At 34.5% G+C, this 16,472-nt stretch overlaps 1 protein-coding gene across 1 annotated transcript in view; it reads right to left on the bottom strand.

The window, feature by feature from the left end:
* LAMC1_25 (Laminin subunit gamma-1) overlaps window positions 1-16,472 on the bottom strand; it is a 109,460-nt gene that overhangs the window by 12,620 nt on the left and 80,368 nt on the right. The window contains exon 21 of the mRNA XM_051212376.1: window positions 1,924-2,126. Coding sequence (XP_051072557.1) covers window positions 1,924-2,126 — 203 coding nt within the window. The remainder of the gene's footprint in view (window positions 1-1,923; window positions 2,127-16,472) is intronic.

The raw sequence follows: 16,472 nt of genomic DNA, 5'->3' as shown, positions 1-16,472 counted from the left end.
TAATTTAATAGAGTTACATTTGTAATGCATCATTATGCTTTTAAACATAAAGATAATGTATCTTCTTGATTTTCATCATACAACATAGAGAATGAAATCTCATTATATATAAGATTTTTTATATGACAAAAAACATTATTTAATATCAGAAGTAGTGACCAGTAGAGTTCAACCAGGTCTGTTATGAAATATCAGCTCACTGAAGACAATGGTGAATGTGTCGCTCAATTTCGTGGATTAGTTGAAGTTAGACATTAACACCGTTGGATGCCGGCTCAGTGGTCTAATGGTTAAGTGCTCGCGCATGAAACCAGTAGGTCCTGGATTCAAATCTCGCAGGGGGCGATGTCGTGGATGAGCACTGCTGAGGAGTCCCGTACTAGGACGAAACGGCCGTCCTATGCTTCCAGGTTTTCCATGGTGTTCTAGCTTCAACTGACTCATGATCTTAACCATTGAAACATTGTTTAGGTAAAATAGATAAGTGATTTATCTAATTAAATAGGTAATATATAGATTAGAATAATAGTCGTAGAATGGAAAAAGGAACACAACAACAACAACACCGTTATTTAAGTAGGCAAAAAAAGTAATATATGTTGGTTAAGTACAAAAGAATTGTTTCTATGGATAGATTTGATTAACAATAACATTGTTATTATCATTTTATTGAGTTTGAAAATTATTTATGATTTATATTCTAGTTTATTAGTTGATAATAATCATCTTAATCATTATTGTATTTCATCATTTTCATATCAACTTTGGCTCAGACGTGCTAATCATTGAGAAATGTTTAAGATTATTAAACTACAATAAAATGCTTGTGCATTTAGGTTAGTTCTTCATTCACTATTTGATTGTTTCTACAATTGTCTTATGTAACAGACTTGGTTAGAGTCTGCGTAAGACTGATAGGTCTTGGGTTCGGATCCCATGAGACGGGGTCGTGGATGCGCACTGCTGAGGCGTCCCATAATAGGACGAAAGGGCAGTCCAATGCCTCCAGGATTTCCATCGTCGTCTGGCTTCAGTTGATTCATGATGATAAAACAAAGTTGAAAAAAGCAAATGTTACATATATATATATGTAAATTTAGGATAACTTATTTGATTGATTGAATTCAATCACCACTAAGGACTAGACAAACAAGGTATTGATCGATACACAATGGTCAATGGATGTAAACATTTCAGTTCTACAGGCTGTCATTCGCAGCTCCTATTGATTAGTGGTATTGTCCCAGACTGTAAGACTGGGTGATGTTGGTTAGAATCTCACGATTAGAACCAGTTTCCTCTAGATTATAGGTATATCTACTGACGAGTGCCAACTAGTACGAAACCTATGTCAAGTAAAAGTTTCTGTTTACTAGCTCCAACCATCTTACATCAAAACATACTTACTTACGCCTGTTACTCCCAATGGAGTATAGGCCACCGACCAGCACTTTCTGACCCACATTGTCCTGGGCCTTCTTTTCTAGTTCTATCCAATTTTTGTTCATTTTTCTCATGTCTGTCCCCTTTTCTTGACGTAATATGTTTTTCGGTCTTCCTCTTCTCCTTTAGCCTTGAGGATTCCATGTATAGGCTTACCTTGTGACGCAGTTCGATACTTTCCTCATTGTATGTCCTATCCACTTCTAGTGCTTCTTCCTGATTTCTTCCTCCACTGAGATCTGGTTTGTTCTCTCCCACAGTAGGTTGTTGCTAATAGTGTCTGGTCAACAGATCCAAAGTATTTTGCGTAGACAAAACATAATACATACGATATCGAATTATTTAATAAATCAGATACTACAATTCAACTTAACCTATGGAATTCAATCAGTATTAAGGGACAAGACAAAACATCACATCAATCATATATGGATATATATATATATTGATCAACATAAAATATACACAAAAGAAACTTACTCTTTTTTCAATTCCATTAAGAATTTTCTCAATTTCATTAGTTTGATTACGTAAAAATTGTGCAGCTAATAATTCTTTTTTAGCTTGATCATGTAAATCATTAACATTTGTTGCTAAATCAGTTAAACGTCTATGTAATTCATCTTCCATTTTTAATATATTTGGTAGTAATTCCTTTGTATTCATAATATGTTCATCAAATCCTTTAAATAAATAAATAATAGTTGAAAGTAATGAAAAGATTAGTGATTGTTATTAGGGATATTATAGTTAGTTATTGGTTAGTAAATAGATGACATAACTCCGACTGGAGCCCCACTGGGGTTACTACCAGTCCCAAGCCCGGATGAAGGAGGAGGGTTAGGCATGGAGTTAGCGACCCCGTTCCGTAGAAAACTAACTCGCTAAAAAATGCTAACCAGAAAAAAAGATAGATGATATCGTATAGAGTGGTTGAACGACTTTTTATTGATTGAAGTCTATGTGTTGATCATATCTGTAATTTAACTGTTTAGTTAAATGATTAGTTATCAAGTTCCATATTAGTGTTCAGTGATTGAACACAATAAATAAGAGATTGCAGAACAATATTTATTGAAATTTAATAGTTGAGTTCATCAGTCAATTGAAGCTAGATCATCATGGAAAACCTGGAAGCACTGGACAGCCGGTCGCACGCGAACGCTAACCTCTAAACCACTGAGCCAGCCGGTATTCAATTGTGTTTATGTCCAGTGCTTCGCGGTTTTCCATGGTGGTCTAGCTTCAATTGACTGGTGATTTCAACTATTGAAATTATATATTTGTTTGGAAAGAAACAGTTTATTAAGTAAAAGAAACTGATTATCACTTATGTGGAATGGAGAAAACATATTAGTCTTTATCATTTGTAGCACTTGAAAACACAAAAGAACTTTGAAAAAAAATTGTGAAAACAAGTTGGATACTGAATGATTAAAGATAGTTGACAGAAACTTGTAAATCTAGACGTTTTAGTATCTATCTATTTATGATTTACTTCTAATCAATACGTATAATGAATAAATTCACAATGGTATGCATACTTTAAATGGGAATAGTAACCATTGATTCTCTTGAGAATCTGCCATTACCATAATACTGACCAAAAAAAATATCGTGATTTCAAATCATTAAACTTGTTGGTTTCATTACAATACTTAGGTAAGTAGGTTTGAATGTGTAAACAATTCCAGTGACTTTAACTAGCTTGAAGGTGAACATCACAGATATCATATAAACTTATGATACTTTTGAATTTCATAATAAATTAATGTCTTAATAATCAGTCAGTCAGTTACAATGTAGGACCAAGCACATATATGCATCGGTCCAAGTTGCCACACCACATTAGCACAATAAGATAAACACCAAATTCATAGAAGTAGTTACTTCAATGGTAGTAATATATTAAAGAAAGATTGTGTATATGAAGAAAGAATTAGTTTGTAGAAATAAAGGTCTAAATTAATTTTAATCTAATGGTTTACGGGAGGATAATGAGTGTATATACCGACGCCATTGTGATCAATTCTGAGTCATGTCCTAATAAAGTCATTACCTTTAGCTGACACTCAGTTATCGACTACAATTTAACTAACTTCTTTAAAGTCGATATGTCTGAAAATAATGTCAGTGAAGTAGGTTTTGGTTCTATCTAAAGACAATAACAAGGAAAAAAAAGATTTGTTTTTGGTAACTATAGGTAGTTGAAGAGAAACTTTGGACTTATGTAGGTTCTTTTGACGTTTACATAGTTTGCTAATGACATTTCAAATCATGAAACAAAATAACTCTGTGTTCGAATATCACGAATAGCATCGGTTCTCTAAAGATTGAAAGTATGCTATATTGATAAGGATTAAAATTAGCACAAAACTTATGTCAAACAGGATTTCCTAAGGACTAAATTAAACCATTTAAAAAGACAATGAACTTCTACTATATAATAAATAAAGCAATTAATATGTTAAAATTTTAAACAAACTGATACAAAAGTTTAAGCTACATTAATAGTTATTCTATTACAAGTCACTGTACAAAATTCTTTTGAATATAGAGGATAGGGATTTAGATGATTAATTAACAAAAAGTTTCATTACTCTTACCAGCTTTTATGTAATCATCCTGTTTCAATTTATGTAATACAAAACATTAAAGTTATTCTATTCACATTAATTTAAGGTTTATTTCTAGTGGTTAAGCGTTCGCGCGCGAGACTGGTAGGTTCTGGGTTCGAATCTCGTGAGAGTGCTTTTAGAGGTATAAGGGCGGTTATCACTTCCCGGTTGCACACACCGTTGGAAGGGTTCTTCTTGAGGTGCCTGAAAAGGAAATTGGATTAGAGGTGGTCTTAGTGACCTGAGAGCGTGACCGCAGTGCCCAAGGGACAACTGCTTGAGGTCGGTCACACACGACCTTTTTATGGCTAATTTTTGTGTTAGCTCCGTACTTGTTGAGACCTTACCGCCGGAGACGGATATCCGTGGGATAAGGCGAGGTATGAATTTTCAGGGTCAAGCTTTTCTAACCCCACTTCTCCTTGTGGGAAGGCAGCATCGCTGTCATGCTGGTTGTCTGAAGGAAACACCTTACTGCTATCACACCTCTGTGCAGTCAGCGGTACGACTTCGCCTTCGGACCTTAGGTTTGTTGCTTTTAGTCTTACCGCTCTTCAACCGACCAGTATGACATGTTAGGACCTTGAGGAACGGTTGTTCCAGCCAGTATAGCTCGGTTGCTTCATCACGATAGGCGAGCCCGACCATCACGTCAAGGTAGCAACAACGGTCGGAAATATCGTGAGGCCGGATCGTGGATGAGTACTTCTGAAGAGTCCCACAACAGGACGAAATAGCCGTCCAGTACTTCTAGGTCTCCCATGATGGTCTAGCTTCAATTAACTCATGATCTCGACCAATGAAATTACTATAATATCAACAAAAACCCTTCTGATATCTAAATCTGTAAAAATTACTTTAAGACAGTTCATCCTCACTTGATCGATTGATAAGAAGTAAGTGAATAATTTAAGTGTAAATCTATGATACGAGAGATTAATTGGTAAGAATAATATCATTTCATTCATCTTACTCTTTTTTAAATGTCATTGTAAGGCTTTCCATTATAGTGTAAACAAAACATTTGTAGTATATTACAATGAAATTATCACAGTCCAAAATTGCATCATATGAGTCACTAGTATAAAGGTTTAACCATAAAATACATTGGTCAATTAAATTTATTGGTTAGATAAGTTAGAACAGTTAAATATTTTTTCGATACTTGAAGGTGGTCGACTGGAAAACTATGAACTTAATTTTTGCACTAGTTGGCGTTTGTTAGCGAAATGTACCTGAAAGTTGAGAGAACTGATTCATATTATGGAATTCGAACCCCGGGCACCCAGGTTTACGGTCTGAGACAGTGTCGCTAAATGATTCAGACCCTGACTAATCTTCTGTAGGGCTGAGATGTTTACCAAATATATGGTTGCCTAGTCAATATTATTGATCGAGTAGCAGCATCCGGAGCGCAAGTCCCTTGAAGAATTTCAGATACATCTTGCTGACTAGAATCAAGTAGCATGAAACATAAATTCACGGTTTTCTACCAACTACTTTCAAGTAACTGACATCAAAAAAATTAAACTACTGTCCATATTCCAGTTTTACTTGACAATTTTATTGAGATTTATAAATCTCGAGAGTAAGTTCACTAGACTCACTAATATAAACTGAAAACTGTATGAAATGAGAGAAAATTCAATTTCTTGAGTTCCATCATTTGTAGAGTCGTTTCGGAGCCCCACCTGAAGATCCCAAACTGAGACAAACCAGCTATCTAGTTTTCTTGTGTTTTCAGCTGATATTAATTCTTAACAAAAGCTATTTTCAAATCAATGATATTGTACTCTATTTGATCCCTGACTAGTTAACAATATGAAGTTTGTCTGATACTATATATTAACCGAGATCTATAGGTAAATCCAAACACAGAAATAATATGTAGCTTACGATATATTTAAGAATCAGGTGATTAGTGGCAGTAGATAAGAAATTTCGAATCAAGGTTTTATGTTAGTTAACACTCGTCATCAAGACATATCCGTTGTCTTAAGGTAGATGATCTTCCTATCCACCAAGATTCAAACCAACATCTCTGGCTGTGGCACAAGAAGTATGCTTTGAGTTATACCTTGCTAACGTGTATTATCCAACACAAAAACTAGGTCCCAGGCTTATTATCTTTTACCTTCAACTAACCACCTATTAATTATCAGCCAGTCAGTAACAACGTAGAACTTCGTACGTACGTACATCAGTTCCAGCTGCCATACCACATTAGCACAGAGATGCAGTTTTCGATTCAAATCCCATAATGGTAAAGGTAGTAAGAGTACAAGCAGTAATCGGAAAGATTAGGGTTTGAAGATGTTATTTAAAAAGTATAATCCAGCGAAATAAATTTGGGAAGAGAAAAAAGAGACAAAGAGGATTCAGGAGATTAGAATTTGAGAGAACACAAAGAGTGTATGCACCTGCGCCATTGCAAATGATTTTGAGCCATGTCATACAGGGTCTCTAACCATCGGTTGCTATCATCTCACGGCCCCTAACCAGGTAGTCTACACCTACCAACATGTCTCAGTCCACTTGTCAGTGACTTCATGGATTTGTGCCATGTTTTGTTCTGGCCGCCCCTCGCTTTCTTCCTAAACCAGAAAACATCGCACGTCGAGGCAGTCGGTGGTTGGGCATACATAACACGTATCCCAGTCATCTCAACTGATGAAGTTTCACTACTTCATCAACTGATTTGCCATCCTTACCTAGTACTCGTTTCCTAACAACTGAGTTACTTACTCGCTGGTCCCAGGATATACGAGTAATATTTCGAAGACATCTATGATCAGATACTAGTAACCTACGAATATCCTTTACTCATACCAGCCATGTTTCACTGCCATAATGTAGGACCTATTAATTAATTTTTTTCTACAACCCCAAAGAAACCCCTTAATTATACTACAAGAAACCAAATGAAATGAATTGTTTTAATGGTATTACACAATTCACAAAGTAATTGGATACATTCATTTAGATATAAACAAGAAAGGGATACAATACAAATCATGGAACCTCATTTCTTCTTCTTCTTCTTCTTCTTCCTCCTCAACAACACCAGCAACACAAAATGTTTATCAATTAAAATAAACAACGATAGATAACAAATAATTGAAAAAAATCCTGGTTACTAAAATGTCAGTATGTAAAAAGGAACAAAACAAAAAAACCCGAAGCAATAGAATGTACTTGACTAATAGAAAAAAATTTTTTTTTGTTATTTAAATAGTCTAGTCATTAGTTATACACTACATATTTTTCTTTTTGTCGGACTATAAAGCAAATGACATTAGTCGGTTATGACTAATTGCATACTAGACTCAATCATCAAAAGAAATAGAAGTACCTATAATTTTTTTTGTTATTTTATAGGTCATATCAGGGTAGTAATAATAATAATAATAACAATAATAAAAATAGTGATAATAATAATAATGATTATTATTATTATTGTTATTACAACAAGGTATGGCATTAACTTTTGGTTCATTTTGTCTTTCCTAATCAAACTTGTTTAGTTTTCATTTATAGACAAATTTCATTTCTAATATTTATCAATTTTCACGAATAACTTATTAATATTTCACTGATTAAAATCATAACTCCGCCTGTAGCTCTTATAGGGTTACTGCCGGTCCCAAGCCCGGGTAAAGGAGGAGGGTTGGGCATAGGGTTAGAGTTCCCATCCCGTAGAAAACTAACTCGCTAAAAAAACGCTTACCAGAAAAAATAATCCAAACCATTTTAACTCTGCCCTGGGAGTTAGAAGGTCTTCATCTAGAAGAATTATGACGCTTCATAGTGAAAGCCGAGTTCCTTCGGAAGCCACGAGGTCGATGCCCCTTCTAACAACCAGAGCAAAATTTTTTATAGGTACATGGAACGTTCGAACAATGTGGGAAACCTGGAAGACCAGTCAAATATCAATGGAAATGAGGAGATACAACTTAGCAGTACTGGGAATCAGCGAAACCCACTGGACCCAAGCTGGACAGAAAAGGCTAGCTACGGGAGAGATGCTGCTATACTCCGGTCACGAAGAGGACAATGCCCCACACACTCAGGGAGTCGCTCTAATGCTGTCCAAAGTAGCACGAAATGCAATTGTAGGATGGGAATCTCACGGATCCAGAATCATCAAAGCATCATTCAAAACAAAGAAGGAGGGGATCACAATGAATATTATCCAATGTTATGCACCCACCAATGATAGCAACGACGACATTAAAGATCAATTCTACGAGCGGCTGCAGTCAATCATAAAGAAGTGACCAAGAAAGGACCTCACCATTCTGATGGGAGATCTAAATGCCAAAGTCGGAATAGAAAACACCGGATATGAAGATATCATGGGACGACATGGATTGGGTGAGAGAAACGATAATGGAGAAAGATTTGCAAATGTGTGCATTCAATAAGTTGGTCATAGGAGGCACAATATTTCCACACAAACGAATACACAAAGCTACATGGATCTCACCGGACCACACTACAGAGAATCAGATAGATCATATCTGCATCAACAAAAAATTCCGAAGGACAATGGAAGATGTGAGAACCAGGAGAGGTGCTGACGTAGCTTTAGATCACCACCTAGTTGTAGCCAATTTAAAACTGAAGCTAAAAAAGAACTGGACAAGTGGACAAACAGCAATACAAAGGTTCAATACAGCCTTCCTTCGAGATACTGACAAACTCAATGAATTCAAGATAGCTCTCAACAACAGGTTCCAAGCCTTACAAGATCTACTGAAAGAAGAAGAAACTACTATGGAGGACAACTGGAAAGGCATCAAGGAAGCATTAACTTTAACGTGTCAAGAGGTTCTCGGTCTAAAGAAATACCATCATAAGGAATGGATCTCTACAGAAACACTGGACAAGATCAAAGAAAGGAAGAACAAGAAGGAAGCAATAAACAACAGCCGAACACGAGCAGAGAAAGTCCAAGCACAAGCTGAATACATAGAAGCAAACAAACAAGTGAAGAGGAGCATTAGAGCCGACAAGAAGAAATACGTCGAAGAACTAGCAACGCTGACGAGTCCCATACTAGAACAAAACGGCCGTCCAGTGCTTCCAGGTTTTCCATGGTGTTCTAGCTTCAACTGACTCATGATTTCAACCAGTGAAATTTCTAAAATCTCCACAAAACCCCTTCTGATTATTAATATTTATAAGAGAAAAGGAAATCTTCCATGAAACCATTCATTCATTCATTCATTTACATATTATAAGATGTTATGTTCTCTTTGTCTGATTACTTTTATTAATTTATATTTCTTCGGAAATACTATAATATATTTAGTTTCGATAGTGGTTTGTTATATAATATATCGTAAAAGTTTTTTAATAGAATCAGGCAAATGATTTTAATATGACGTAATCAAACAAGTAACTTATATGCAACATAAAGAAAGCTGATTAAAACATTCTTTGAGTATTTTAAGTATAATGAATGAATAATTGTATTGTGAGTGTAACTTTTAATCTGATAAATAAGTTCTTTAACTCCACCTGGAGACCCTCTGAGGTTACTGCCGGGTCTCAGGCCCGGATAAAGGAGAAGGGTTGGGCATGGGGTTAGTGACCCCATCCCGTAGAAGACTAACTCGCTAAAAAAACGCCAACTAGAGAAGTTATTCAAAGGAAACAAGTTCTTTGTTCTAATGATTTATTGCCAATTAACTTAGAAGAAATTCGGATATATATCTCGTGCAATAAATATGTATGGATAACTTCATTAGGAAAACCAATTCAATATAGAATATTCACAGATAAGTACTCAATAAAATTATGAACTTGTATCGACTAAAATCGAGAGCTGAGACGGTATTCAACGGTGTTAATGTCTAACTTAAATGAATCCACGATATTGCGCGACCGTCTACCATTGTCCTCAATGAGTTAGTGTCTCCCAGCAGACACGGTTGAGGAGTCCCCCACTAGGACGAAACGGCCGTCTAGTGCCTCCAGGTTTTCCGTGATTGTCTAGTTTCAATTGACTCATGATCTTAACCATTGAGATTTTAAATAGTTTGAATTTATTTATTAATAAAAGTAGATAAGACAAGATAGTTTATTGATGACACTTCAGTTGTTAATGATTTATACATGTTCAATTATTTTCAGAATGGAACGAGTTACCATAAATCATATTATTTTAAAGGTGAAATAGACATCTATGATATAGTGAAGAAACCTGTATAATTCAATATTCATCATTAAAAGTGTTTTAATGTAAAGATAATATTGATGATATACTGCTGAATCATTAAAATAAGTAGATTTGTATTACATTCAAAATTCTTTGTCCAATATTTCAGAGATTTTTATGTTATTGAGTATATATATCTATTACTCTTGTTCAATTCAAGTTTTTACAAGTATTAATAAAGAATGAGTTTAATCAATAATCGAGAGTAATAATAACATTTCATATTAATGATCAAAATAGAGAGATCTATTAAAGTTGATGAATGTAAAGAATAGGTATCATATTGTAGTGAACAAGAACACTAGTGGGGACAATCGAATGTATTTGAGCACATAATTACAGAGTATCTCAGTAAAATCTGAAAACTATATAGTAAATCGTTCATTTGCAAAATATCAATCCATCATATCAAACTTGACTAGTCCTGTTGCAAACATCAATCCGTTATCTCAGATTTCATTGTTCATGCGTTTTCATATCAATTGCGTTCCGTTCCCGTTCTTTCCTCTTTGACCTTCTACCGAAACATATTCTATGCCTAGCTACCGTTATATACTAATTATATGGATATAAGTAACCCATACACAATATGAAAATAGGTAGTAATTAGCCAAATGTAAAACATTTCGTAGTAATTTCAATAGATGAAGATTGACAACCTCGTCAACTGGTTTGTCATCTTTACGTAGTATGTCGCCACTAACCTTGGTATCTTAGGAACACTGTGTGTACAATGCTGAATTTACATTCAGAATACTAGTTAAGCATCGGAAATTGGTTGATGAGGTGTTAAATCTTCATCACCTAAGATGAATGGAATATATACCATCTATACTTAACTAAAACCTACCTCAGTGCGTGACGTCAACTGACCTAGTAGTAGGTTAAAGAAAGCTAGATGTGATCGAACAATTCCATGATATCAGTTCATGATATGAATGGAAATTGAATCGAGCCATATTAGTAAATGTAAACTATCTAGTTGGGGTCTGTACGATTATCGTAACTAATGGCTAGAAGCGTTGGTTGACATGATTCAAAATTGAAAACAATAAATTAGATGCTTTTACTCACTGTTTTCCCCTATATCTTGAGCTTTGAAATTATCTTATATTTCCTTTATTCCACAAATTTGTCCTTTCTCCCAAAATCATACTATCTATAGTTGATTTTTTCTGCTACTGATATTGTTACCGTTATGGAAGCTTGAACCAATGTATATATATGACAGGTTCTACATTGCGTATGACTGACTGAATAATAGAACCACGGTATCGCCTACTCGGTTATTCAACTGTAGCATAACCACTAATCTAAAAGAAATTGTAGCCAGTAATTTTGTTCATTTTACAAAAACGAAACCGGATAACAATATGGGTACTAATTCTTGTTTTACTGAACTACTTGATTTTTATGGAAAAAAAGAAGGAAATAGTAGAACAAATTTGTATTAAAAGTTATCAATGTTCTCTCATTACTAGTTATGCAGTTGACATGACGTAACGAGGTAGGTTTTGGTTAAGTACAGATGATATATAACCCAATCATCTTAGGTGATGAAGATTTAACACCTCAGTAACTAATCTTCGATGGTTAAATAGTATTCTGAATGTAACTTCAGCATTGTACACTCTGCGTTCTCACATACCAAAGATAGTGGCGACATACCAGGTAAAGATGACAAACCAGTTGACGAGACTGTCATTCTTCAGCTACTGAAATTTCTACGAAATGTTTCACGTTTCGATCAATCATGCAACATTACTGGATTCAGATCTCAGGCTACTAAAGTGATGAGTCCGATATGACTCGAACCCCCAGCCTTCGGATATAGAGTCAGACATAGAGTCACTAAAAAATGACAAAAGCTAGACATTTTTCTAAAACCAAAAAAAGCATTGAATAGCCACTAAGTTTTGGTGTGAGACTCCACTGCTAACCTCATCTACGAACCTGTTGAGGATCGAACTCAGAACCTACACTTCTCGAGACAAGTGCTTAATATATAGAACACTATGCAGTTACTCACTGAAGACTATAACGAGTCTGTCAAATTTTCAGTTATTGAAATTACTACGAAATGTTTTACGTTTAGCCAATTACTACCTATTTTGATATGATACATGTTCCTTACATTCATCAGCTATAATAGATAATAATAATAATAAGGTAAAGTTAATACTACATAACTAATAATAGAATCAATGAAATAAGCCAAATAAATTATATTGCTCAGTAGGACCAGGTACATAGTTACCTATTGTCCTTCTCTATTTTTTTTAGAATTTTTTTCTTTACTAATCACCTTTATGTTTTATTTCAACTACTTAATTTTTATCGCTAGATTCAAACAAGAGAAAAAAAAGAAACAAAGAAGGAAATAGTAGAACAAAACTTATCAATATTCACTTAGTACTATAGTTAATACAAACAAGATTCATTTAATGTAAGATTATTGTCTAGACAAGAATTAAGAAAGAAAAAAAAGGAAACGAAGAATACAGCTGTATACATTTATATAAGTTTAATATTATGAATTATGTTGAAAATATTTTATAATAACATATGCTTTTAGTTCTAAAAATAGAGAAAGAATAATGTTAAATTGAATTCAATCCATTTGATTTCAATGTCTAGTACTTCTAGTTCATCGTCTTCTTCTTCTTTTGCTATATTCATTACTGAGTGTTCTTAGATAATGCGGCGATTTGGAAGACTCTCCTGGTCTCTCGCATTGTACAAACATTCCATGTACCTTAATAAATGGTTGCTCTGTTTGTCAGAAGGGGCATCCATTCGTGAATTTCGAAGGAACTCGGCTTTCATCATAACGAGTCATAACTCTTCTAAAAATGAAGACCTTCTGACTCCCAAGGCAGAGTTTAAAACGTTTGAATATTTTTTTCTGATTAGCGTCTTTTTAGCGAGTTCGTTTTCTACGGGATAGGGTCGCTAATCCCATGCCCAACCCTCCTTTTTATCCAGGCTTGGGACCGGCAGTAACCCCCGGAGGGACTCCAGGCGGAGTTGTTCTTAGATAATACATATTGAAATATAGATGTAGTATTGTTCAAGTGTTTGTATGTTATCTTTGATTTAATTTTAGATATTATAAAAAAATCTGAAATATGTAATAATAATCTAATCTATTCCATATAATTCTTATGTAATTCCATTATTTCTATAATGAGGTAATCTTTCTTATATAAGATAACTGTATTGTAATCGTAAATAAAAATAGTATGTTATGCTTTGCCTAAAAGAAGAAGTGGGAGCAATTTAATCAAGTATACATTGCTAACGAAATAAATTTGACTTGTGTTACAAGAAATATGAAAAAGTTGTTCATTTATTGCTTTAATAATTGAGATCATGAGTCAGTTCAAGTTAGATCATCACGGAAAACCTGGAAGCACTGGATGACCGTTTCGTTCTATTGTGGGACTCCTCAGCAGTGCGCATTCACGATCCCGCCTCGCAAGATTCGAACACAGAACCTATCGGTTTCGTGCGCGGTCGCTTAACCTTCAGACTACTGAGGCGGAAACGTGGATGTAAACTGTTGAGGAGTCCCACAATAGGATGGAACGGTCGTCCAGCGATTCCAGCTTTACCATGGTGGTCTAGCTTTAATTGACCCATGATTTTAACTATTAAGATTACTATAATATTCACAAAATCCCCTTCTGATACTTATTGTTTGTCTGAAAAAAATGTAAACTATTGATAGGTGTTAAAGTAAAGTTAACCCTAGTTGAGTTACGAAACAATGACATTACTTACTTGCTCATACCTGTTACCCCTCGTGGTTCATAGGCTGTCGATTAGGATTCTCCAATAAACTTTGTCCTCGGTTTTTGTTTTCAATTATTTCCAAGTGACATTAGTTTGGATAAACTTTATACGATCTAGATTTTATTTCAAATGTCATCTTCAACCATACTACACAAAATTATAAGGTGATTTTGATTTGGGATCATGGAAACAAAATTACCAGGTGAGCGCACAAAATGAATCATATTTAGTGCTTCCTAATGTTGAATTCTCTGATAAACGACCTCCAAGTCATTCATATCTTCGCATATTAATTAGTTTAAAAAATAATATTTTCGAGATCACGAACTGACAAAAGCTAGACGTCTTTCTACCACCATGAAGCACTGGACAGCTATTGAGTCCTGGTATAGGACTCCACCGCTAAGCTCACCTACAAACCTGGTGGGGATCCAAACCAGAACCTACAATTTTCAAGGCAATCATTTAATGCGTAGAACACTGATCAATTGCTCACTGAAGACTACGGGAAACCATTGCACAGCATCGCGATTTTACTTAGGAACAGCATGTGATCTATTTGATAGTGGCTCAGGAACTTCTGAAACCCTCTCTCTACTGATAATAAATATTTCCTTGTTGTATCTGTATCTCACTTCAGATAACCAATTTAAGTCCACAAGTCATGAGTATAGTCTAGAATTTGGTTACTTCCATGTCACTGGCAGTTGGTGTTATGTAAAGACTAATACTTTATTCAAATGTAAGTTGGTGAAGATGGAGAAAAGATACTTATTGGAAATGCATGGTAACTGTCATATTATATCACAAATTAAAATTAGAAAAATTAAGACGATGAATTTCACTTCAGAACAAATAGGAAGTTACTTATCGCAAACTTCATATGTCTTAGAGTCAATGTTACTTACGATCAGAATTGTGTTATACACAAGAATCTTGTACTAGAAGGTAATATTTGTTTGAATTTTAGTGCTTCATCACACTATAACATTTTTCGATATAAACTGTAAATGTAAAGATATTAATTAATTATGAGGTTACTTCAAAAGTAAACTTTGTTTGGAATCAGTCAGAAAACAGTAGAGTACTAATGCTATCGGATGATAAAATCGGGTTCGACTGTAACGTGTCGATCTATGTTAACTGGTTTTAAATTCTGTGATCTGATCTAGACAAAACTTTAAGATTTATTTACTAAATGCTGTTATCACCTAGTATTTCTTTACGAATAGGTTTGCGGTGCATTATATAGTACCCCTGAGGTTCATTGACTCCATCACACATCATTTTAGTTCCAACATTAATATCCCATTAAATTATTATGGTAGGCATAGTAAAGTCACATGATAAAGTATCTAATGTCAAATCAACATACCATCAACCTGTGGTTTTATCTAAAGATTTCAATGAAGGACTACTTACTATGCATATGAGTAGTAAAAATGTAAACAATGAAAATAAGATTTTTCATACACTTCTATTAATCATATGACCGAATACAAGTTTGAAATTTATTCATTAGAAATAATATATATTCAGCATTAACTTCATAAGCTATATTTCCAGTTACCTCTTTCGTTACTGAGTTACTTATTTTTCAATGAATGAATTACTTTGGCTAAATCATAAACCGATAATGAAAAAAAAAGTTGATTTACATTCTTAGCCCTAACATCTTATAATGAAACTGAAAGCATTCACTAAATAGAAAGTAAATGGAAATATCGAAAGTTTCGATAAATCAAGTGCTTGAAAAGTTGCTTCTTTTTGCTTCATGCTTTGAGTTAACCGGAAGTCATTTAAACAGAATAGAGAGAGAGAGAGAGAGGAAGTGAGCAGTCCAGTTACAAAATATTTTTTTAATGACCTAATTCATGAGATGGTATGATGAATCTTCCGACTAAACGCCAGTATCAATTTTCTAAGCTCTTCTAATAACCTTATGATAAATCTGTACAACAACTTGAGCACGACAGAAAAAGATGTAAACTATGGAAAGAATGCTTTACTCCAAGGTTAGTTTATGTACATAAAATTGAGTGTATGTATAGAATTTCAGAAGATATTGGCTATTTTGAAAATCCTGGAACCCTACTGAACATCAGCCCTAGATAATTATCTAATCAGAAAGAAGACACATTACTTTTCACTTTCTAGATGTCGCTGAGAAACTTCTATTGAATGTTGATCGGATAGAATGTGTCTCAGAGTATTCAGGACCCCTCTAGGTTTTTTTTTCGGGAAATTTTACGGGTCTACCCAACAACATACAACGTTTTAGTGTAATCACCTGTAATATATATTAGTAGCACAGGTAAATAACGAGGAAGTGTTTGATTTCGAAAAAATGCAATAAATTAGTTTCGTGCAGGTGGTCGGTAAAGAAAGAATAG

This window comes from Schistosoma haematobium, chromosome ZW (assembly GCF_000699445.3).
Source record: "Schistosoma haematobium chromosome ZW, whole genome shotgun sequence".
NCBI classification, from domain to species: domain Eukaryota; kingdom Metazoa; phylum Platyhelminthes; class Trematoda; order Strigeidida; family Schistosomatidae; genus Schistosoma; species Schistosoma haematobium.
This window is presented reverse-complemented; position numbering and strand designations above follow the sequence as displayed.